This window comes from Saccopteryx bilineata, chromosome 4 (assembly GCF_036850765.1).
Source record: "Saccopteryx bilineata isolate mSacBil1 chromosome 4, mSacBil1_pri_phased_curated, whole genome shotgun sequence".
Classification (NCBI taxonomy): domain Eukaryota; kingdom Metazoa; phylum Chordata; class Mammalia; order Chiroptera; family Emballonuridae; genus Saccopteryx; species Saccopteryx bilineata.
Genome location: NC_089493.1, coordinates 50,068,837 through 50,094,859, shown reverse-complemented (window position 1 = coordinate 50,094,859; position 26,023 = coordinate 50,068,837). Strand labels below are relative to the sequence as shown.

At 44.6% G+C, this 26,023-nt stretch overlaps 1 protein-coding gene across 2 annotated transcripts in view; it reads left to right on the top strand.

The window, feature by feature from the left end:
• PAQR5 (progestin and adipoQ receptor family member 5) overlaps positions 1-26,023 on the top strand; it is an 85,597-nt gene that overhangs the window by 21,121 nt on the left and 38,453 nt on the right. Inside the window, exons 1-2 of one of the 2 annotated variants that reach the window (XM_066276019.1) lie at positions 11,922-11,982; positions 12,069-12,231. In XM_066276019.1, coding sequence (XP_066132116.1) covers positions 12,181-12,231 — 51 coding nt within the window. In that variant the 5' untranslated portion in view covers positions 11,922-11,982; positions 12,069-12,180. Of the gene's footprint in view, positions 1-11,921; positions 11,983-12,068; positions 12,232-26,023 lie in introns of those variants that run through there. The other variant, XM_066276018.1, reaches the window with a different exon arrangement.

Below are 26,023 nucleotides of genomic sequence, written 5' to 3'. Positions count from 1 at the left end.
GGGAACGGTGAAGATATATTTTTGAGATATCTTTGAATATTTTCCGCTGACAAGGCCTTTTAGCTTTTATTTTTTTCTCGGGCACTGTACTCTCCTATTCATCCAGAGCCGTGGTTTTTATTTCTAAAGCATTTCTAGTTTGTCCTTAACTTCTTTAGTTTTGTCTCGTTCAGATGGAGAATCTGAGGCTGAGTCTCTGGTCTCAGTTTCAAAACTGTCATGTTGATGTTTCATATGTTAGGAATAGCTGTGAATATAGCAATAATTATTCATGCAAGAGACTTTTGCTTTGTCTAACTGCCATGCAGTGTCTGAGAAGAACTCAAGACATATTTCATGTTTCAGGGGTACTTCTTGACATTGTGATGGTCTCCTTGTAAACATATACAGAAATTGAGAGATTCATGTAATGAATTTCCTTCCGTGCCTGGCCTCAGTACTCATCAACTCAGGGCCAGTCTTTTCCATATCCACCCTTACCCACCACCCCTGCTCCCTATAGATTCTGTGGAAACAAGTTCAAGACCTCATAGCATTCCATCTGTAATTACTTCAGTACACATCTCTAAATGAAAAGGCCTTTTAAAAAACACACCCATAGTGGCCCTGGCTGGTTGGCTTAGCGGTAGTCAGCCAGGTGTGTGGAAGTCCTGGGTTCAGTTCCCTGTCAGGGCACACACGAGAAGTGGCCATCTGCTTCTCCACTCCTCCCCCTCTATCTCTCTCTCTTTCTCTCTTCCTGTCCTGCAGCCATGGCTCAAAACAGTTCAAGCAGGTTGGCCTCGAGCACTGAGGATAGCTCCATGGCCTTGCCTCAGGCGCTAAAAATAGCTCGGTTGCTGAGCAAGGGAACAGTAGCCCCAGATAGACAGAGCATCACTGAGTAGGGGGCTTGCCAGGTCTATCCCAGTCGGGGTGCATGTGGGAGTTTATTTCTGCTTCCCCTGCCTCTCACTTTGATAAAAAACAAACAAAATACTATTACTGCACTTTAAGAACTAACCATTTGTAATCATCATAAAATATTCAGTGTTCAGATTTCCCCAATGGTCTCGTGTATTTTTTTGTAGTTGGTTTGAGATTTCAGATCTTAAAAATTCTGAAATAAAAATTTTGAACCAAGGAAAAGATACCATTTTGGCCCTGAAGTGCAAGATTCATGAATAGAATATGGCAAGCACTGGGTAGTAGGTTCTAGAGAAATGGGCCAGACCCTGCCTCTAAAGTTCAGAGTGCAGTAGGTGGCAGAAGTGATTCAGTTGTTCAGCAAACATGCATTCATTCAGCAGTAGCACTGTGCCCAGTCTGGGTTGAGCACCTCGGACACAGCAGTGAACTCGACAGACTCGGCCAGGCTTGACCTGCAGAGAGCCAGGGCACTGGTGTTTCACTGTGAAGTTTGCACGTGGGATGATATAGACCCTTTTAAGTGATACTTGAGTTGGACTTGAATGGTAGAATTTCATCGAGAAAGTGGAGGAAAAGGTGTCTCACTAGAGTAAACAGCAAGTACACAAGCATGGAGTTGCGACAGGCCTTGGTGTGTTCAAGGCCGGAGACCAGTAATGGCGTGTGGGGCATATGGCAAGGCTGGTGGGAGCTGGGGCTGGGGCTGTGGGGGCTGTGGGAAGCTTAAGGGTATGCTAAGGAGTGAGGCCTCCTGGGACCATCCCAGGAGGACCCAGTGATTTTGTTGTATGAGCCTAAAGTGTGGACCCTGAGTCAGGAGAGCAGGGCTTTGCAGGAACTCTGAAGGGTTGTGTGGATTTCCCAGCCCTTCCTGGAGCCTTATAACTACTAGGGCAGGAGTCCCATTTCACGTATCTCCGAGGCTAGCACGGTGCCTGGCACACAGGAAGTGCTCAGTATCTGTCTATGATTGAAATTCCAGGGCTCCCAGTGTAGGGCGCTTCTGCCAACCTCTGCCTTCTCTATGGTCATGACAGAGGGAATCCCCTTGGGCCTTTGGCCTGGGAAAGGTGGTGGTTTTTCCAAAATGTGTAAGCTATTTGGCTTTGGGACCTGGGTCCCAATTACCTTGAATGGAGGACTGCAAGGCCACTGTTGCCCCTGGGCCATCAGGCAGGGCGGAGGCAAGCTTCTCAGGTAGGTGTGTGAAGAAATGCCACTATTTGCAATGGATTTGCAAACATTTGCCATGGGTAGGCTCACATAGCTCATTTCTTTAAGACTGGCCAAAGGTTAGAGGACTCATTCATTTATTTCCTTTTATAATAGTATTGTTGCTTTGTTAAAATAATAACAATGATAACACGCATGCTTATTGTAGGCAAACTAGTGTTATAGAAAAGTAAGAAAAAAGAAAAAGCAAATCCCTAGAGCTAACCACTACCATCTAGAAAGAACCCCTGTGTACACTCTGGGGAAGATCCCTCCAAACACTTCTCTGTCCGTAAATACAAGCCGTTAAATGTAACACAGTTTTATATAGACGGTGTTACAAGATTTATGCTATTCCATAACCTGCTTGTTTCATTTAACAACATGTCATGACACCATTTCCTGTCAGTAACCACAGATCTGTAACATTTTAATAGCCACACCATACAGTTTTGCATGGGTGTACCATAACTTTACCAGCCAGCTCTCTACTGCCAGAAATTTGGATTGTTTCCAATTTTTCTCTACAACGTGCTAAAGAATATCATGCAGGCTTTTTCTAACGTGCACAAATCACCTAGCAATAAATATCTAGAATAGCTGGGATAGCTGGAACAAAGGAAAGGTTTAGGTCACTCACTCAGTCCATAAGCCAAGCTGGAAGGTCACCATGGTAACCCTTTCCCACAGCTACAGCCCGTGGAGTGCCCATTAGTCACAGCTCCAGCCAGAGAGGTGGGTCAGAGCCAAAGGGAAACAGGCTGTTTTCATGCAGAATTACAAACCAAGGGCAGAAGGAGCATGAGGGAGCATTAATGCGGAATTCAGATGGTTTGGGGTGCAGCTGTGATAATAGCCACCATTTATCGAGTGGTTGTTATCTGATAGATCCCATGGTTTTTCTTCCTCACAAGAGCCATTGATACTTTCATTATCCTCACTTAACTGATAAGAACATTCAAGTTTAAGAGATTAGATAATCAGCTAGAGGCACACAGCAAATGATGGAGCCAGGATTTGAAATTGACTCAAATCTATGCCTCAGAATTCTCCTTATCTGATCGAAGGTCACTATCATCTCTCCTATCACTATCCATGAGACACCTCTCCCCCTAGTTCTAACTCCTCAGCCCCCTGTGGTGTTCATCCCACATTCAGATGGGGTACACACCGAGTCTTCACCTGGCTCTTTTCCAGGACCACCCAGACTACCTGTCACTCCACACCCCCATGCTGAAGTACAGACAGCTCCCAGAATAACGTACCAACTCCCATTCCTTGGCTCCTGCTGCACCCTTAGCTTAGAATGCCCTCCCTTCTTCAAGACTTGGCTCAGGTTTCATTTCTTCAAGAAGTCTCTCCTGACTCCCCAGCGCGATAGCCCTCTGAGTTCCTCCGGAAGCATCTGGTTCTAACTACTCATCAGAAGTGCGTTGTGTCAATTATTAGTGCCAATCTCCTACCCTAGAATGTAGGCTCTTAAGGGATGGAACTGCCTGATCTGTTTCTCCATCCCCATATCCTGCTATTATAGCCTTGGACACATAGCAGTTAGTTATTCAGTAAGTGTATGCTGTGAACGAGTAAGGGATAGAGCATATTCGCCTCAGTGGGAGAGCGCAGGGACGGCTTCAACCCAAGCAGATTGCAGGAGTGCCCTGCCCACCAGCAGCCACTCCCTGCTTCCCTGCCTCTCACCTGGCTGGTTCCCCAACATTGCCCCACAGCACCTGCACCCAACCTCATCCTCCTTAAGTCTGGCTCACCCCTTTCTCTCACAATTCCCATTCTTTCCAGAGAAACTGAGGCACTGGGTGAATCCTATCCCCCCTCTGCCCCACCCACCTTTGTCCGCGTTGCCCCATCAGTGCCATGAGCCTGACTTTTCTCATCTCTTGGGTCCTCTATGTGTGCTCCTCTCCCTTAGGGGACCTCAGTGCTTAGAAACTCACCTCTCTCTGCCTCTTAAGTTGATCTGTAGCCTCCACTTCACCTCCAAGACATGGTCACATATCTTTAATTATTATTATTATTATTATTATTATTATTAAGTGAGAAGCAGGAAGGCAAAGAGACAGACTCCAGCATGCACCCCAACCAGGATCCACCTGGCAAACCCCCTACCTGGCGATGCTCTGCCCATCTGGGGCATTGCTCCATTGTTCAGCAACTGAGTTATTTTAGTACCTGAGGCAAGGCCATGGAGCCATCCTTAGCACCTGGGGCCAACTTTGCTGGAACCATTCAAGCCAGGGCTACGGTTATGGGGCTACGGAAGGGGAAGAGAGTGAGAGAGAGAGAAGGGGAGGCAGAGCAGTGGAGAAGCAGATGGTGGCTTCTCCTGTGTGCCTTGACCAGGAATCAAACCCAGGACTTCCACACACCAGGCTGACACTCTACCACTGAGCCAACTGGCCAGGGCCATGGTCACATATCTTTAAACTGCAAATCTGTGCAAATCAAATTAAACTTGTTTGAAAACTGCCCTCATCTTTCTCCCTTCCTTCATGGGTGTCACCATGTCCCAGCCCCAGGGAGATGGCACTCCAAGACCCCAGCTCTCTCCTTGTGATTGGACCCCTGACCTTTTACCATCAGGGCCACAAATACAGAGCTCCCAGCTGAGTCTGGCAGGAGGGTGGGTGCTGCTTACCCTGCTGGAAAAAGCAGCCACTTGTCGCCATGTGCGAATTTGGCCCATGGCTGTAGGTCTTCGGATTTGTCAGATTTCTATGTGAGGTTGATTTTCTATGTATGTTTTCTATGCATGTTGATTTTTTATAATGTTTGCTTAGTTCTTTTTTCTTAATAGACTTTGTTTTTTAGAGCAGTTTTAGGTTTATAGAAAAATTGTGCAGAAGGTACATACAACTCCCATATGCCCCCTTTTTCTCCTCCCCCAAAGCTTCCTCTGCTATTAATATCTTGCCTTAGTTCAGCATTTGTCCATTGATGAACCAATATTGGTATATTATTATTAACTGATGTCCATAGTTTACACTAGGGTTTACGCTCTATTGTACATTGAATGGGCTTTGACCAATGATAATGCCATGTATCCCCCATGACAGTATAATCCTGTTACTTTTAAAACACTTTAGAAGCCCCAAGTTTCTATTTTCTACATTCTTTTACCTCACTCTGCCCCTTTTTCTTGTCTCTACCACACTCTATTCAGCTCTTCTCACCTCTCTGTGCTCCTTGGAGTTTCCTGCCCATGCATGTGGGCAGGTTCTGGTCTGTCTCATCTCTCTATCAGACATGAGCTCCTGGACGCACTCAGAGAAGCCTAAGAAGTCTAGAAGCCCGAGTCTCCTCAGGGCCTACAACAAGGCTGGAGTGTTCCGAGGATTCTCTCTGTACAGATGTGCGGCTGCCGGCTGCTGTGGACAACAGGGCGAGAACGTGCAGCCAGCAACAGAGACCTGGCCAAGTCTCACTTTTCAGTAGCTGCAGGCGTCCCAGCAAGTACAATTTTAGAGAGGAGAGGGTTGAGGACAAGCGCGGCTTGGGGAGGCAGGATGCTTGGCTCCTTAGCAGGAGCGAGGGGAGGTCTCCAAGACCCCATGGAACGCGCCGGCTTTCCCTTCCCTCCTGCCCACACGGCAGCCTCCTGCAAGAAAGTGGACGAGTGAGCAAGCCTGGGAAAACATGTGAGAAGGAAAATAAATAAATAAAAAACTTCCCCCTGGTGCCCCGGTGGTAACCTGGACTCCATCCTACACACGCGTGCACACACTCCCCAACTGTGCCCCCTATTACTCAGAAAACACATACCTCCTACTCTGCTAAAGGAGCTCAAAGGCCTGAGTTGCTGTGCCTATAACACGCCTGAGTGCCTCTGTGCAAGCTGTTCCTTCTGCCAGCTGGGCCCTCCCCGAACTGACAGATTCTTTCTGATCTCTTATGCTCCCAACAAATGTCACCGTCTCTGTAAAGCTGTAATCCTCCCGTTTCCCCCCAAATCTGACCGCATCCCCGCCTACACACTTCCATACAACCTTGTTTCATCATCCACATAGCACTTAGTCTGCCCTGTCACAGCGCAGCTCCCTTCTGCTGGGGCTCCGCCAAGGCTCTGCTGGTGGTCACACCACTGCGCCCCCTGTGCCCCGTGCAGTGGCCGGCACAGACTCACTATGAATAGATGGGCAAAGGGATGGACAAATGAATGAATGGACTGCCTCTGAGTAGAACAGTATGCAAGTTTTTATTGTCTCTTTATATAAAAGCAGATCTGCGTGGTCTTCGAGAAATCTAAATTGTAGCCACCAAAACAACCACACCTAAAGCAACCAGAGAATATATAACCAAGGTAATATCAGCTGCCATTTATGGAGGTGCTGCTGACCAGGGACTGTGCAGAGAGCCCCATGCTCATCATTTCCTTCACTCCTGCGGTTGGTGAGGGATGAGAGTGAGGCCGAGCAGGCTCAGCAGTGTGCTCAAGGGTTCCGGCTGCTGTGTAGAGAAGCCTGGACTTCTGTCTGACCCAGAGCCTGTGATTGCCACCTCCTCACTGCGTCTGTAGGGGTTCAGGGAAAGCTCCTTCTGGGAGGGCTGGGCCCAGACAGTGGACAGTGAGCAGATGTCCAAGGCTTGAGGACAGGCCGGAGTGTGCCCGGAGTGGGGAGACTCCTGGGAGTTTCAGGAATGGGTTGGGAGCCCCAGTCCCCCGGCCTGGCTCACTCTGGGTAGCCCCCAGGGGTAGTGGTGCTGGCAGTGCCCCAACTCACTTGGCTTACAGTGCCTGCTGGGTCCCCCTGGACTGCCTCCCCAGCCTGGCCTAGGGGAGAGCTGGGTCTGAAGGAGAACCACTCCCATTGCCCTCATGGGTGGGGCTAGGCTGCCCTGGGAGTGCAGGTCCCAGTCCCTCTGCAGCACACCTGCTGAGGGCATGCCTTTCCCAGGCAGCAGGGCCGGATTGCAGGCTGGGCCAGTGGGTGCAGGGACAGGTTCTGCACAGGGACACTGCTGTCCTTCACCACCTGGTAGACACGGCCCAGGAAGTCCCGCTGTTTCCCACCACGCACAGCCAGCCCAGTGCCTCCGGCCTGGAAGGAGAGCTAGTGGTTCTGAACCTTTCTAGCTCACTGAAGCAACACTGGAAGCCACGGCCCTGTCCCCAGTGACATAGCACACATGTTCATGGACACACATGTGCCCATACGTGCACACACACACAATTTTGCCTATAATTTTATTAACCTCAGGTTACAAACCTGCATTGTAGGAGTTGTTGCAGCTGATGGTCCACTATCCTGAGTGATGTTATTTATAGTAACAGTAGCGGCACTGCTACTAGGAGTTGTAGTAACACTGCTGGTGTTTGTTTAGAATTTGTAGTAATAAGTATGTTCACATTCATTAGTACATTTTAATTCCCCACAGCCCTGACCAGGTAGATATTAATATCCTTATTTCACAGATGACAACGAATCAGGGAGTTACTTAGCCCAGCCAAGGTCATACCTAGGAGAGGGCAGAGGGGAGACTTGACCTTGGCTATCGTAGGTCCCGAGCCCCATGTGCCTCCCTCCTTTCACGCTTTATCAGAAGGCTTCTGAGGAGCTGGAGTTCCACCATTAGAACGTTTTTCAAGCTTGGATGCTCAGGGTGCTTGTTACCACATACCAAGGAATGCTAGGAGGACTTCTTGTCCAGCCATTCTTCTGTCCAGATATCTGGAAGCATTGGTCCCCCAGACTCCAGACACATCATGGTGTGTCTGACTCTAGATGAAATTTTTAAAGGCCATAGCTCCTCATAATCAGTATAGGTGTTCTGTGACGTTAGCACATTTCTTCAGACTTTTTACTGTGACCATCAGTAAAAAATCCCTTTTGTTATAACCCAGTACACACATATTAGCATACATAACATAACAAACAAATATATATAACTTAACATACATAACAAACAGGGACATCATGGAGCAATACTTATCTTTACCATAAGGATGACACTGATATTCTGTTCTATTATTTTCCATACTATTTTATTTTTAAATGCTAGTCATGACCCACTAAATTGATTTTATAATCTACTGACAGGTTGTGACCTGCACTTTGGAAAACACTGCATTAACAGACACAATTATTTTGGTTTTAATTAATCGTGAACTATTTGGTATATGTGCTGCTGAAGCGAGCACAATCGTGAACTATTTGAAAGTTGTTTGTAATTTTGCCGAGGTGGGCATTTGACCCTGACTGCCACTGGGCTGGGGTTCAGGAGCAAGTCATGTATAATCTTGGGCAAGCCCCTAACTTTTTGATATCTCAGGTTTCCCGCCTATAAAATATAAAATTATTTTTTTCTTTTTTTTTACAGTTGACAATGTTATATTAGTTTCAGATGTACAACCCAGTGATTAGACATCATATATATTACTAAGTGATCATCCTAAGTCTTGTACCCATCTGTCACCATACTCTGTGATTGGAATATTATTGACTACATTCCCCATGCTGTGCTTTACATTTCTATGACTATTCTAAAACAACCATTTGTATTTCTTTTTTTTTTTTTTTAAGATTTTCTTTGTTGATTTTAGATGGGGGTTGGGGGAGCAGGAAGCATCAACTCATAGTTTTTGCTTCTCACATGTGCCTTGACCAGGCAAACCTGGGGTTTTGAACCAGCGACCTCAGCATTCCAGGTTGATGCTTTATCCACTGCACCACCACAGGCCAGGCCCAATTTGTATTTCTTAATCCCTTCACCTTTTCACCCATTCCCCAGCCTCCCTCCCATCTGGCAACCATCAAAATGTTCTCTGTATCTATGAGTCTGTTCTGTTCTGCTTGTTTATTTTGGTTTTTAGATTCAATTGTTGATAGATATGATTTATTGCCATTTTATTGTTCATATTTTTTAAATCTTTTTTCTTCTTCTGTGTGGAAATTAGTAATAACGCAAGCATTTGTTGGGACCTTAACAGGGCTTTCCCATGGCTTCTCTCTCTTTAATCATAACAACAACCGTAGGAGGAAAATACTACTGTTGTTTCCATTTTACAGATGGGGACACTGAGGCATGTGGAGTTAGGTTCCTTGCCCAGGGTTGCAAAGGAAATGGCAAATCAGTGTTTGAATCCACATGGCTGGAGTCCAGTACCTGGGTCCTTACCTGCTCTGCCAGCTCCCAGAGATGGCATGGTGAGAGTGAACAAGATAAAGCAGGCAGCAGGGTGACCTGCACAGGCATGGTGCAGAGTGGCTGAGGGTGTCCCCCATTCTCAGGGTGACTGTGCTAGTTAGTTGGTGCATGTCTCACCTATTTCTTTGTACATTTCTTAGGAATAGGGACTATCTTTTTTTTTATAGTATGTGGGGTTTTTTTTAATTTTTTAAATTTATTTATTCATTTTTAGAGAGGAGAGAGAGAGGCAGAGAGAGAAGGGGGGAGGAGCTGGAAGCATCAACTCCCCTATGTGCCTTGACCAGGCAAGCCCAGGGTTTCGAACCGGCGACCTCAGCATTTCCAGGTCGACGGGGAACAGGGACTATCTTATGCATCTTTTTTTCCTATGTAACAACAACAACAAAAAAGAATGTTATGGAGGATGCCCACTTCCCTCCACTCTGTGTTTCACAAACCTCTACAGTGTTAATGTTTATGTCCATTAAATTCTCACCTTTTCCTTCCAGCTGCAACAGCCCACCAAGAATAATCAACTAGACATTAGACTTTACTCTTATTCGCCACATGATAAAAATGCAATGAGCAGTGGCTGAATGAATCCTATATTACTTTTATTACCTCTCACTTTTTTATTTTTGTATTTTTCTGAAGTGAAAAGCAGGGAGGCAGAAAGACAGACTTGTATGTGCCTGACTAGGATCCACCCGGCAAGCCCACTAGGGGGCAATGCTCTGCCCATCTAGGCCGTTGCTCCTTTGCAACTGGAGCCATTCTAGCACCTGAGGCAGAAGCCATAGAGCCATCCTCAGTGCCCGAGCCAACCTTGCTCTGATGGAGCTTTGGCTGCAGGAGGGGAAGAGAGAGATAGAGAGGAAGGAGAGGGGAAGGGTGGAGAAGCAGATGGGTGCTTCTCCTGTGTGCCCTGGCCAGGAATCGAACCCAGGACATCCACATGCCTGGCCAATGCTCTACCATTGAGCTAACCGGCCAGGACCTACCTTTTACTTTTTTTATTTTATTTTTTCAATTAAAGTTGACATTCATTCTCAACGTGGCTTCTTAATATCCTTAGTTACAGGAATTTTGTTTGGCTAGTCTTCAGATGGTTCTCCAGGTTAATGGTTCTATCATTTTGAGGTGGTCATGGAGGAGAAGAGCACAGCAGTCACCTTGACAAGAAGCTCTGTTACCCCTCACTCTAGATGTATAGTCCAGTCATCCTACCCGGATAGTGTGTGCTGTGAGAGGAGGGAGCATTTCTTTTCTTTTTCCTGCCCATGAGAGTGAGTCTACTCCAGGGAGAGCCAGAGGAGCAAGGTGGGCAGGTCTGTAGGGACCCAGCTGTGGTCCCACTTCTGTTTGCGGTTTCTCTGGTGTACCTGAGATTCCCCCAGGGCTGGACCTTCACCTTCTGCCCTGCCACTGGGTGAATTCGTGGTGCTTCTGGCTTGGTAACTTAGACCTGGAAAGCCAAGAGAAACAAGGTGTGCGTGGCCCTCTCACATCAGTGTTGCTTGTTTGCAGAGTATAACTTTTGTTTTTTAACTTGGGTAAAATATACATGTGCTTTAAAAAAAATGTTTTCTTTATTATTCTATAATTTTGGAAATATTATATAACATTTTTATTGTGGTAAAATATGTACAACATAAAAGTTACCATTTTAACCATTCAGTGAATAGTCACATGGTTGTGGTGCAATCCCTACCACCCACATCGGATTTTGCTACATAGTTCCAGATAACACATAGTACATAAAGAACTAGAATAGAAAGTAAAAGTATAAACAAACCACAAAAACAAAAACACACTTTTAGTTCAGAGGATGAACAGCATTGCTTCAATTAACAGAATTAAGTAAGTATTTGATGAAGGCCCAGGATTAGCCAGGCACATGCCTGAATTTCCAAGCATCCTGGAGGGTCCTCTCCAACAGTGGCGGGGCACTGGGTCGCTTCCCCTGTGAAGGTCTGGCTTCTGCCAAAGGAGAGGCACAGGCAAGGTTCTCAGGCCTTCCGAGGCAGGGACAGAAACCCTCTGGGGGCAGTGAGGATGCTGCAGATGTTGGCCCAATGGTAATGGGTGTAGAGAAGGCGTTGACTCTGTGTTCCAAACTCTGCTCTTTCTTTGCTGAACCCAGCTTGTATTTTCAGTTCCCTGGGCCTGTCCTGAGGACGTGGGTTTCTCTAGTTCACAATCACAGCTGTTCAGCAGTCTTACTCCTGCATTTAAACAACCTTGTTAGTCTGAGTTGCTCTAGTCTGAGTTGCTCTCTCTCCAGCAAGTGTGATGGATTTAACTGGGCTGGTTCTTTTGTGTGTCTCCGGGCAACTATTTCTCCGGTCGGTCTTCTAGGAGAGCTGCTGCTTCTCTGTAGGTGATGGAACCCGGCTCTTGGTCCTCTTCTGCCCACCGGGTGGACTGAGACTCAGATCACACCGTCTGCTCAGGGGATAGCACATGCTGCAGTGGAAAGTGAGCTGTCCTAGCCCTCCCCTCGCTGTGTAACTCTGGGGAAGTTACTCCACCCCTCTGACCCTCACGTGCAATGGGAGGAGATTGGGTGACCTCCACAGCTGTTTCCAGCTCTACAATTTAATGATCACCCCTGTTATAATTTAAACACTTCCCTCCAGCACTCTTGGAGTGGTTCAGCAGTCTGGTAGTTTGGCTGTTTTTTAAGAAAGCCTGGTTATTTTGCCATCACTAGCAAGTGTATGTTCTGTAAATAATCTGACAGTCTTGATCCAGCTGGCGTTCGGCGGAGACTGACTGGATTTCTTCACATCATCCTCTTTCAGGGAAGCAGCCTGGGCATCCGCCGGCCAGAGGTTCCCAGGCCATGTCGGAACTTTGAGTGAGCCTGGTGACGGAGCGGCTGCCACCCACCAGGCTTCCCTACCCGGCTTCAAGATGCTGAGCCTGAAGCTGCCCAGGCTGTTCAGAATCGACCAGATGCCCCAGGTACGTGCTCTCGCTACAGTGGTTGAGTTCCAGGTGGTGACAAGGCCGTGGCCTCTGCAACAGGGTGACTGCTCTGTCTTCAACCAGTCTGCGCAGTGTAGGCCCCTCTCTTCCAGGAGTTCCTCCCAGACTCTTCAGGGGCTGAGAGCTTCCTGTTCATCCTCTTACACCAAACCTGGAAATGGAAATGTTCCCCAAACTTGTTTATGACATAGCCCTTCCCTGTAACATCTGTACTTTATCCTGAAGTAGTCATCGAGACTACAGATTCAAGCTGAAGAGATGAGGCCAGCACCATCTAGTTAGGTAGGGGTCTTTTCATAGGGCCTTGACAGGAATGCTTGACCTCAGGCCAGGGGTGAAGACACCCCAGGGTGTACTTTGGTATTGTTCCCATCACTTGCAGGGGGCCCTGGCCAGGCAGGGGTTGAAGTGATGAGGAGGGTTGTTGAGGGGGCCTTTGCCCTGCCCCTGGTCTCCTGGGCCTAGGAACTCAGGGGCAGTTATCCAGAACACCTGGGACTCATTGTCCGTCTGCACTTTCAATAAGCTGGTCTTCTTGTGAGCTGTGTGTGCTCTGACCAACTGGTTCCTGCCCTCCTTCCCTTGCAAAGAGAACACCATGAAACCCTTGTATTGGCATCAGATTCCCTTGGTTTTTGAGCGGAGAAGTGTTATTTCAGGGTGGGCTGTCCCATCAGGAGGGTGTCACAGAGAGGAGAGCTCCTTTGCACTCAGTTTGCTGCCAAGAGCTTACAACACTCAGCAGCAGGAATGGAAGATTAAGCAGTGATACGCTGCCAGATGCTCTCCCTAAAAGCCGGGGGAGCTAGGTGATTCCAGCAAGATGACATTGAGGGGAAAGTGAAGACAGTGCAGGGCTATTTGGCAGGAAGAGATGAGGAATGCAGCAGGTAACAGACAATCCAAAATGAGGCTGGGGTCCCTCTCTGTCGAGCAGAGCGTCTGCCTCGGGTCTCAGAGGGCCATCCACTTGCCTTTCTGGTGTGTGCATTTCAGCGGTTGATTCTACCCACAGAGCACTAGTGGCTGTGAATAGTGCAAACACAGGATGATTCTTGACCCATTCACTCATGAGATTTTTATTGACTGCCCACTGTGTGCAAGGCGTTACTCTGTGCAGGGCACAGAGAATCATATACAGATCCTGCCCTTGCACAGCACTTCTGTTGCTAAGTGGGTTAGGGTGTGTCCTAAGAGAGGGACAGATAGGTTCAGAGGAGAGAGTGGGCACTTCCTTCAGGGTGGAGGAGGGATGAGGGACAGCCCAATGAAGGGGCCACCTTTAAGATAGGTTGTGAGGGTGGGTAGGATTTGGGAGATGGAGGGAGCATTCCAGGTGGAAGGAATGGTGTGAGCAAAGGCCTGGAGATGGGAAACCTCAGGGCAGGTGTGGGGATCATGGGTGCCTGCTCGGATGTTTCCCTGGGTGTTTTGGTCAAGTTCAGGTTCGGAGTGTGTGCGGGAAAGACATGGAGAGCTGTCTCAGTGGGTATTTGGGTAACCTGCTGGAATTCCAAAGATGAAGACCAGGAAACCTCGGAAGGCTAAAACCTCCCTTGGGCTGCCACGTCCACTACTGTGCTTGCCAGCATCATGCCCAAGGTTCCTACCTCAGATGAGAACAAAGTGGCCCTGCCCACCTGGAGAGTAGTCTTATAGGAGGATTTGGTGTGGGAGAGGGAAAGGCAGTTTTTAGTATTAAAACAGGTAGGTGTAAGTAGCCTGACCAGGCGGTGGTGCAGTGGATAGAGTGTCAGACTAGGACGCGGAGGACCCAGGTTCAAAGCCCCGAGGTCGCCAGGCTTAAGTACGGGCTCATCTGGCTTGAGTATGGGCTCACCAGCTTGAGCGAGGGATCGCTGGCTTGAGCGTGGGATCATAGACATGACCCCTGGTCACTGGCTTGAGCCCAAAGGTCACTGGCTTGAGCCCAAGATCACTACCTTGAGTCCAAGGTCGCTGGCTTGAGCAAGGGGTCACTCGTTCTGCTGGAGCCGCCCAGTCAAGGTACCTATGAGAAAGCAATTACTGAACAACTAAGAAGCTGCAAAGAAGAATTGAGGCTTTTCATCTCTCTCCCTTCTTGTCTATCTGTCCCTCTCTCTGACTCTTTCTGTTTTTGTCAAAAATAAAAAATAAAAATAAAACAGGTGTAAGTATATTAAGGAGAAAAAAGCATAATTTACATAAATATTTAGAATAGGAGACTTCATACAAATGTTAAGCGTACTTTTGGTGGACTCTGTGAGCCCCCAAGCCAGTCTGCAGTGTGACCTTGGGCAGGATACTTAATCTACGTACCTCAGTTTCCCCATCTGTAAATTGGGGTGGTAGTGGTATCTGCTTCCTAGGATTATAGTGAGGATTAAATAAGAACTCATGTGAAGTGCCTGGTATACGGTGACTCATGTTGGCTGTCATTATTATTATTGACTCCTAGGCCCTCCCCTGCAGGGCACTGGGATCAGTAGAGCGTGTCAGGAGATTTGAGCAGCCCCTCCCACAGACTCGAACCTGGGCTTCCTCACCTGGTTATTGGCATGCCTGTCTGCTACCCACCTCCTGCTCTATTTTTCATCCGTAGACGCTCTTCTCTAGCCACACCAGTGGTCCCTTGAGTCTCCCCACCAGCTTGGGCATTCACTTCTCTTGATCTCTGTTTGATGAAGGCTTTCCTCCTTCCTACCCTCTGATTCCATTTCTGGCTTCCTTCTTCATGACACTGCAGGTGTCCTCTCTTTTCCCTGAGTCCCTGTGCATGGTGGTTACAACCCCTGCCCTGTCTATCAACTAGCTGTGTAGCGGGGGCCACTTCCCTGCCTTCTCTGAGACACACCCAGGGAGTGGGGGAGGGGGGGGCAGCACCTCAGCCTTGTCAGTTGTAGTTCTGGCACATTGCTGCCTGGTAGATGACTCACAGAAAAAGGCAGTTTCTCCCTCCCCTTAGAAGGTGGGACTTGGGTATGTGCCTCCTAATTTCTAGTCTCCTAATTTCTGGTCTAAAAACAGGCCTGGATATGTTAACCAGTTATTAAAGATTTGAACAAACAGCCAAGGGATATGAAAGAAATATGTAGGCTTTGATTCCTAAATAGACTAAATTTAGAGACAAAACGGAGACATCTATGTGCAAGTTAATATGGAACATAGTGTGACACTTTGACATGAAACACAGGCATTTTGTGTTAAATTGAGAATCGTTTATTAACTACAGCCTTGGCCCACAGGCTACACTCTACAGGCAAACACATGACATTATCCCAGACGCCTTAGTTCAGAGCACAGACAGGATTCCCTGAGGTGCTTCGCAAAGAGAGAATTTCCCAGCCTCGTACTGCAACTCTGTTGTTTCTGTGGGAACTCCAGCAAGACTCGTAACTCTCTAAGCCTCAGTTTCCTTATCTGTAAAATGGAGATAGTATCTGGCAGGCCAGTCTCACAGAGTTATTGTGAAGATCCAAGAAAAGTTAAATAGATCAGTGGGATTATTATGAAAGAAAAGAAACATAGGCCAGTAAATGGCTGGGAGTGGTGTTGGGTAGGTGGTCTTGGGCACCCGGGAACAAGCAGCCGTCTCAGCAGGCAAATGGTTTCCCCAGCCCAGGATTTCTCAAAGTGGGTGCTTGGGTCACCATCAGAATCACGTGGGAGTTTATTAAAATACAGTAGCAGTGGTGATTGCTGGCATCTTGGTATTGCTCTTGATTTTAATCAAAAGGAATAATTTAACATTTCATCATTTATTATAATGTTAGGGGTGTGTGTGTGTAAGTAATATATATTTATCAGGGTAAGGCTCCTCTATCCCTAGTTTCCTAGGATTTTTTTTTCTTTTCTTTTGCTTTAGTTAGGAATGGATTTTACTGAACCTTTTTTTCTCAATATATCTTTTGAGGTGGTCGTACTGGATTCATTTAAGTTGTTAATGGAGTGAGTTACATTGATTGATTGCTAATGTAAATCAGCCTTGCATTTAAATACAGCTTGGTCATGATTTAATTATTATCTGTTTAATATATTGCTAGGATCCATTAACTAATATTTTGTTTAGGATCCTTAAATCTATTTAATGAATTGAGGTGTAATTTTTCCTTCTTATAGTGCCCTTACCTGGATTTGGGATTAAGATTATTCCAACCACAAACAAGTTGGAGAATGTTGCCTATTTATTCTATGGAAAAAATTTATAATATTACAATACACACTTCTTTTTGTGTGTGTGTGACAGAGAGAGAGAGAGAGAGAGAGAGAGAGAGAGACAGATAAGGACAGACAGGAAGGGAAGCATCAGTTCTTTGCTGTGGCTCCTTAGTCTCCTTAGTTGTTCATTGATTGCTTTCTCACATGTGCCTTGACCAGGGGGCTGCAGCAATGCGAGTGACCCCTTGCTCAAGCCAGCAACCCTGGGCTCAAGCCAGCAATCTTGGGCTTCAAGCCAGAAACCCTGCGCTCAAGCTGGTGAGCCTATGCTCAAGCTGGAGACCTCGGGGTTTCAAACCGGGGTCCTTCACTCTATCTCTCTATGCACTGCGCCACTGCCTGGTCAAGCACAGTTACACACTTCTGAGTGTTTGGTTCTATTTACCTTTAAAATGTCTGAGCAGGGCCACCATATAGTGCACTCCAAGGGAGCACCATTTACCTTTTTGTCTACATGAATGGCAACTTGTGAAGTTGTATGGGGAACAACTCAATTCTACAGCTTCCTGAAAGGTTTTTTTTATATAACAGCTTTGTTGAAATATAATTCACATACCATAAAATTCACCCTTTAAAAGTTCAGTGGGTTTTAGTATGTTTGCACACACAAAGTTTGCACAAAATCATCATCACAATCAATTTTAGAACATTCTCATCACTTTACAAAGAAACTCTGTACAATTAGTGGACATTTCCCACCCCACCCCATCTCACCCCCATTCCCAGGCCTATGGCAACCACTAATTTACTTTCTCTCTCTATGGATTTGCCTATTTTGAGCATTTTGTATAAATGAGAGATCAAACCATAGGTGGCCTTTTGTGAATGGCTTTTTTGCTTAGAAAAATGTTTTCGGCCCTGGCCGGTTGGCTCAGTGGTGGAGCGTCAGCCTGGCGTGCGGGAGTCCCGGGTTCGATTCCCGGCCAGGGCACACAGGAGAGGCGCCCATTTGCTTCTCCACCCCTCCCCCTCTCCTTCCTCTCTGTTTCTCTCTTCCCCTCCCGCAGTCGGGGCTCCATTGGAGCAAGGATGGCCCGGGCACTGGGGATGGCTCTGTGGCCTCTGCCTCGGGCGCTAGAATGGCTCTGGATGCAACAGAGCGACGCCCCAGAAGGGCAGAGCATCGCCCCCTGGTGGGCATGCTGGGTGGATCCCGGTGGGCACATGCGGGAGTCTGTCTGACTGCCTCCCCATTTCAAGCTTCGGAAAAATGAAAAAAAAAATATTTTCAAGGTTTATCTGGGCTGTGGCATGTATTGGTACTTCATTCATTTTTTATGGCTGAATAATATTCCATTATATGGATATTCCACAGTTTTTATTCATTCATCAGTTGTTGGACACATGCATTGATTCAACTTTTGGCTATTATGAATAATGCTGCTGTGAACATTTGTGTACAAGTTTTTATATGGGCATATTTTCAGTTCTGTTAGATATACACCTAGGAGTGGAATTGTTGGGTCATGTGCTAACTCTATAATAAACTTTTTATATTATGGTAAAGTATACTTAGCAAAAAAGTGACTATCTTAACCATTTTTAAGTGTGCAGTTCAGTGATATTAAACATATTCACATTGTTTGTGCAACTATCACCACCATTCATTTGCATAATTCTTATCTTATAAAACTGAAACTCTATACCCATGAAACAATAACTTCTTATTTTCCCTTCCCCCCAGCCTCAGAGAACTACCATTATACTTTCTGTCTTTATGATTTTGACTAGTCTGGTACCTCATATAAGGGGAATCATACAGTATTTATCATTTTGTAACTGCCTTATTTATTTATTTAGTGTGTGACAGAGAAAGGGACAGATAGGGACAGACAGACAGGAAGGGAGAGAGATGAGAAGCATCAATTCTTTGTTGCAACTCCTTAGTTGTTCATTAATTGCTTTTTTATATGTGCCTTGACTGGGGGCTACACCAGAGTGAGTGACTCCTTGCTCAAGCCAGCAAGCTTGGGCTCAAGCCAGTGACCCTGGGCTTCAAGCCAGCAACCTTTGGGCTCAAGCCAGCGACCATGGGGTCATGTTTATGATCCCACACTCAAGCCAGCGTCCCCACACTCAAGCTAGTGAGCCTGCACTCAAGCTGGTGAGCCCACACTCAAGCTGGCGACCTCAAGGTTTTGAACCTGGGTCCTCTGTATCCCAGTCTGATGCTGTATCCACTGTGCCACTGCCTGGTGAGGCAATAACTGCCTTATTTATATCACTTAGCATAATGTCCTCAAGGTTCATTCATGTTGTAGCATATGTCAGACTTTCCATCCTTTTTAAAGCTTAATGATATCCCATTGTATGTTTATACCACATTGTGCTTATCCATTCCTCTATTAGTGAACACTGGCTTTCCTCTATGTTTTAGCTATTGTGAATAATGCTGCTATGAATATAGGTGAATAAATATCTCTTTGAGACCCTGCTTTCAGCTCTTTTGGCTGTATACCCAGCAGTGGAATTACTAGATCATTTGGTAAATCTGTTAAGTTGAGGAACCACCATACTGTTTTCTACAGTGGCTGTACCATTTTTACATTCCCACCAATAATTCACAAAGATTCCAGTTTCTCCACACCCATACCGGCACTGTTGTTTTCTGTGTGTGTTTTTAATACTATATATATAGTAGCATCCTAATGAGTATGAGGTGGTATCTCACTGGAGTTTTGATTTGTTTTCCCTAATGATTAGTGGTGTTGAGCATCTTCTCATGTGTTTATTGCCCACTTGTATATCTTCTTTGGAAAAATGGCTATTCAAGTCATTTGCCCATTTTTAAATTGGGCCATTTTTGTCTTTTTACTGTTGAGTTGTAAAAGTTCTTTATATATTCTGGATGCAAGTCCCTTATCAGGTATGTGATTATAAATATTTTCTCCCATTCTATGTCTTGGGTGTTTTTTTTTTTCTTCCACTTTATTGATAATATCCTTTGAAGCACAAAAGTTTTAAATTTTGATGTTATCTGTTTTTTCTGTTGTTGCTCCTTGTGCTTTTGGTGTCATACCTAAGAAAACTTTAGCTAATCCAAAGCCATGAAGACTTACTTCTATTTTTTTCTTCTAAGAGTTTTATCTTTCTCAGTTAGGTCTTTGGTTCATTTTTAAGTTAATTATTGCATGTAGTGTGAGAAAGTAGTCCAACTTTATTCTTTTCTTTTAAATGTGAGTATCAAGTAGTTCCAGCACCATATGTTGGAAGGACTACTCTTCATTCAACTGCCTTGGCACCATTATTGAAAATCAATTGACTGTAAATGCAAGGGCTTATTTCTAGACTCTGAATTCTGTTCCATTGATATATTTGTCTATTCTTATGCCAATATCACATTGTCTTGATTATTTAGCTTTGCAATAAGTTTTGGGAAATGTGAGACTTTCAACTTTGTTCTTTTTCAAGATTGTTTTGGCTGTTCAGGGTCTCTTTCATTTCCATATGAATTTAAAGATCTGCTTGTCAGTTTCTGAAAGGAAAAAAAAAAGCAGCTGGGAATTTGATAGAGATTGCATTGAATCTGTTGATCAGTTTGGTGAGCATTACCATATCAACAGTGTTGTCTTTTAATTCATGAACATGAGTTATCTTTACCTATATTTAGGTCTTCTTTAATTTCTCTCGGTGATATTTTATAGCTTTCAAGTCTTCAGGTCTTGGATCATTAAAATAATCTGTTAAACTTATTCCTAAGATTTTATAGTTTTTGATGCTGTTGTAAATGAAATTGTTCCCTTAACTTCATTTTCAGATTGTTCATTGCTTGTATAAAGAAATAAAACTGAGTTTTGTATATTGATCTTATATCCTGCAATCTTATTGAACTCATTTATTAGTTTTAATAGTTTTTTAGTATTTAAGATTTAAGATTTCCTATACATAAGATCATGTCATCTATAAACAGTTTTGCTTCTTCCTTCCCAGTCTGGATGCGTTTTATTTATTTTCCTGGTTCAGTTGACCTAGCTAGGCCCTCCACTATGATACTGAATAGAAGTGGTGAGAGCAGACGTCCCTGTCTTATTCCTAGTCTTAGGCGGAAAGCTTTTTATTTTCTCTCAAGAAGTATGTTAAATGTGGGTTTTTCATAGATAAGCTTTACTGGATTGAATAGCACTACTCTTAACTTTCCTCAGTGTTTTCTTATTGTGAAAGAGTATTGGATCTTGTGAAATGCTGTTTCTGCATCAATTGACATGATCATGTGATTTTTGTTTTTCTTCTTTTTTTTTTTTGTATTTTTCTGAAGCTGGAAACGGGGAGAGATAGTCAGACAGACTCGCGCCCGACCAGGATCCACCGGCAGGCCCACCAGGGGCGACGCTCTGCCCACCAGGAGGCGATGCTCTGCCCCTCCGGGGCGTCGCTCTGCCGAGACCAGAGCCACTCTAGCGCCTGAGGCAGAGGCCATGGAGCCATCCCCAGCGCCCGGGCCATCTTTGCTTCAATGGAGCCTTGGCTGCGGGAGGGGAAGAGAGAGACAGAGAGGAAGGAGGGGGGGGTGGAGAAGCAGATGGGCGCTTCTCCTATGTGCCCTGGCCGGGAATCGAACCCGGGTCCCCCGCACGCCAGGCCGATGCTCAATCACTGAGCCAAGTGGCCAGGGCCTTTCTTCCTTCTTCATTAATCTTGTGAGTTTGTATTTTTTAATTTTTTAAAAGAGGAAAATTTAGGTTCAGTGGAGCTTCTATTATGTATTTTATATCTCTGTCTGTTGTTATTTTTATTTTCTTTCTACTTTGGGCTTATTTTTGTTTGCTGTCTAACTTCTTAAGTTAATCACTGCCTTATAATGTAAGCAATTAAGTATATGTATTGCCCTTTAAGTATTGCTTCAACTGCAGTCCACATGTGCTATTCTAATTAATCTCCTTTTTTATTTGTTTATTGGTTTTATAGAGTCAGAAATGGAAAGGGAGAGAGAGAAAGAAAGAAATGAGAAAGAAACATCAATTTATTGTTCCACTTATTTATGCATTCATTGGTTGATTCTTGTATGTGCCCTGACCCACAACCTTGACATATTGGGATGACACTCTAACCAAATGAGCAACCTGGCCAGGGCATATTCTAATTAATTTCTCATTTTCATTTTGATTTCTTATGATTTGATTTCTTTGATTTCTTATGACTTATGATTGCTTAGAAGTGTTTAGTTTTTTTAGTTCCCAAATATAAAATGGAGTTTTTATACTATTAATTTAACTCAATCGATTGTTGTTTTAGAATGCTTTCTGTAGTCTGACCCATGGTGGCACAGTGGGATAAAGCATCAACCTGGAACACTGAGGTCGCCAGTTCGAAACCCGGGGCTTGCCTAGTCAAGGCACATATGGGAGTTTGATACTTCCTGATCCTCCCTCTTCTCTCTCTCTCTGTCCCTCTTTCCCTCTCTCTCTTTTTCTCCTCTCTGAAAATTGAATAAAGTCTTTAAAAAAAATAGAATGCTCTCTGTATTATTCTAATACTTGAAATTTGTTCAGACTAGCTTTATGGCTTAACACATGATTAATTTTCATTAGTCTTTTAAGTGTACCTAAAAATATTGTATAAGCAATTGTTGGGGGCAGTATTCCATATATGTCTAATAAGATCAAATACTTTTATATTACTGATTTGTTCAACTTGGTCTACCATAATTGAGATGTGTCAAAGTCTTCCACTATAATTGCATATTTGTGAATTATTCCTTGTAGATAAGTAAATTTTTACTTTATATATTTTGAGTCTGTGATTTTTAGGTACGTCCAAGTTTATAGTCGTTATATCTTTCTGGTGAAGTAAATTTCTTATTATTTCGTAGTGATTCTCTTTGTGTCCAGTAATGCTTTTTGTCTTGGAATCTGATAGTCACATAGTCACTCCAGCTTGTTGTTTTTGTTATTTGTCTGGTTTCTTTCTTTCCATTGACTCTCCTTCCCTGTCCTTGTATTTTAACTGTGCCTCATATAAATGACACATAGTTGGATTTTATCTAGTTTGACAATATTTATTATTTAATGAGACTGTGCAGTCTGTTTATACTTGCAACGAGTATCGACACATTTGCATTTATTTCAATAAGCTTATGAGCTTTCCATGTGTCCTGTTTTCTCTGGTTAGTTATCCGTTCCTTTTCTGCTGTCTTTGGATTTTTACATTCTTGTTTTCTCTTTTCCTTTTAACATTCTATTTTCTCCTTCACTTCTTTTGTAATTATATCTAGAAATATACTGTATATTTATTAGTTTAGTGGTTATTCCAGCTATTTTTTTAAGTGAGAGGAGGGGAGATAGACAGATTCCTGCATGTACCCCAACCAGGATCCACCTGGCAACCCCCATATGGAGTTGATGCTCAATTCAACTGAGCTATCCTCAGTGCCTGAAGCTGACGCTCGGATCAATTGAACCACTTGCTGCAGGAGGGGAAGAGAGAGAGAAGGGGGAGAGTGAAGGGAAGAGAAGCCGATGGTCGCTTCTCTTGTGTGCCCTGACCGGAATTGAACTCGGGAAGTCTGCATGCAGGGCCCGTGCTCTATCCACTGAGCCAACTGGCCAGGGCTACTCTATTTTAACATGAGTAACTGTATTAGGCAGAAAGAGCTAGGCTATGCTGACTTTAAAAATTCTTCCAGATAGCATGACTTAACATGGCACAGATTCATTTCACATTCACATTACATAACTGAGTACTCTGTGGGGAACCGTGAGGGACCCAGGCAGATGGATGAGCTGCAATTTTATAGCTGCACCATCTGGAGCATGTGGCCTCATGGTTTGCCACAGAAAGGGAAGAAGGGGCAATGTCTTAGATTGTGTTCCCCAGAAACAGACTCCGAACCAAAGATTTGTGTGCAGGAAGTTCATCACGGTGAGTTCTCAGCAACACCTGTAGGGAAGTGAGGAAAGCAGGACTGGGGAGAAGGAGAAGTTGCAGCGGAGCCTCGGCTGATCCCACAGAGGGCTCTGGAATGGGGTTTGCCTTTCAGATGTGTCCCAAATGAGGAAAGGAAGCCAGGACTATGTACCCATCATCAGTGGATGTGTGCTGCCCCTGGGCGGGGAGTATAACATGGTCAAGGTGTAGTGGTGTTTGGTCAAAAACAATTCCGTAGTAGGATGAGTGGCTCAGTTTTTTTGAAGGGGGGAAGAGTTCCCTCCTAAGGGCTTTGGGATATCTACTACAAGGAGTACTGCTTAACTGCCCTGGCCTAGACGTAATGTTAACCAGAAATAACCCTATGGCCCCAGCCTAACTGCAAGGAAGTCTGAAAAATGTAGGAAAGCATATGGAATATTTGGTGAGCACCAGCTGTCTCTGCCATACCTAATTTTACCTCTTGGATCTGAGGACTGGTGACTTTCAACAATTCTAGAACTTGATCAGTTATCTCTTCAAATAGCACAGAGAAGACCATTGTATTTTTCCTGGAGAAATAGGTTCCACGTCTCTGACTTGCTCTGTCGTATTTTCTATGTCTCACTCTCTCTGGAGTACATTCTGGATACTTTTTTGGAGATCTTCTTTCAGTTAACTAATTTTCTCTTCAGCTAGGTCTAGTCTGCTATTTATTCTTCAATGACTTTTTATTTATTATTTTAATTTCTAAAAGCTATATCTGAGGTTCTTTTCAAATCCATTCATTTTTTTCATATTTTTAAGCTTTTTCTTTAAACATATTGAGCATAGTTATTATATATTTTAATATCTGTTCTTTGAGCTCTCTATCATCTGTTGTTTTTGCTGTTCTTCATGGTGTTTAGTTTCCAGGTGTGGACATGCTTGTATTAAAGGGAGCTACAAAGCTTTCACCTGTTTGTAACCACTTTAATTTTTCCACTTGACATTTCTTGGATCACAGAGGTAGTGAGTGTGAATTTGGATCAGAAACCCCTCTGAAAGCAAGGTAATGGTTCTGAATTCTTGGGAGAGATTTTTTTTTCCAGAGAGATAACTTTCCTTATTGTCTCCTTCTGTTTGGTAGGAGTTTGCATTTACTTATCTCTAGAGTCCTAGCCTTCCTTGTGGTGAGGTCTCCTGTTAGAGTCCCTGCCTTTGATGGACCTTGGGTTTCATCTCTTATTTACAAAGTCTGACAGCAGAATCTTTGATAGTGAAAGCAGCTTACCTTACAGGGTTCCTGGTTTCTTTTTGTTTGGGGGCTTTGTGACTTCTTGCCTTTGTGTTATCTTGCTGATACATTTCTCTAGCATGTGATGCAGACTTCGTCCAGCACCTGAATTGTTTTAGTAAAAAGGATCCTTTGATTATCAGTTTGCCAGAACCAGAAATTCCCCAGCTATTCTTCCAGGTCTTTCTTTCCTCACTCTGGGTGCAGTGATCTCTTTCTTTGCAAACTTTGATAACACTTAGCATTTCCACAAAATGTTTGTAGCAATCCCTAGTTCTAATAGGCTGAATGCAGTGATGCAAGCATAGACTTTTTTTTTTTTCCTGAAGCTGGAAACGGGGAGAGACAGCCAGACAGACTCCCGCATGCGCCCGACCGGGATCCACCCAGCACGCCCACCAGGGGCGACGCTCTGCCCCTCCCGGGCGTCGCTCCGCCGCGACCAGAGCCACTCCAGCGCCTGGGGCAGAGGCCAAGGAGCCATCCCCAGTGCCCGGGCCATCTCTGCTCCAATGGAGCCCCGGCTGCGGGAGGGGAAGAGAGAGACAGAGAGGAAGGAGGGGGGGCGGGGGTGGAGAAGCAAATGGGCGCTTCTCCTATGTGCCCTGGCCGGGAATCGAACCCGGGTCCCCCGCACGCCAGGCCGACGCTCTACCGCTGAGCCAACCGGCCAGGGCCGAGTTTTAGTTTCTTCATTTGTAAAATGAGGTCAACAGTCCCTTCCTTGCAGTGCTCTCATGATGATCAAATAAAACAGGGTCTGCCCCTAGCATGTGCTGGGTCTGAACTAGGAAAACAAACAGAGGGCACAGACCACATGTCTAAATATATATAAGCACTACAAATGACGCCAGCAAAGAAAGGAAGCTATCCAACAGTTATATAAAGTGCTTCTGTTTCTACCTTGACAATATCTTTTCCTAATGATGAAAAGTGGCATATAAAGCTCTGATTTTTATTTAGCTAAAGTCAGCAAAGTAGCAGAAACAACTAAATTTAATTACTATTGCATGTCTGGATGTTTTAATGATGGATTAGTGATGTTTGGATGAGTAATAAAATAAAAACATACATAATTTATAATTATTACATGTTAATCTCATAGTTTATTTTCCTTGCTTTCATTTCAGCAAAATTATTAGTTACATTGTTGTAATGAACATTATCACATAATTTGTGTTCTATTAACAGTAATGCCAAATTACAGCACTATTCTTGAGTCATTGAGTCTTCGTTTGTTTTTTTGGTAATTAATTTCTTTTGGAAGAAATATCTGCTGAGTTTCTGCTCAGTTCTGCTGAGGTAGAACAACTAGAATTATATAAAAACATTCATAAAGCCATATTTAGAATCAGATATTAACTATAAATTTTATAAATCAAGTTTAAACATTGTAAAGAAGTTGCATAATTATAATTTAGAAGAAAATTAAATATTTCAATTTCATAT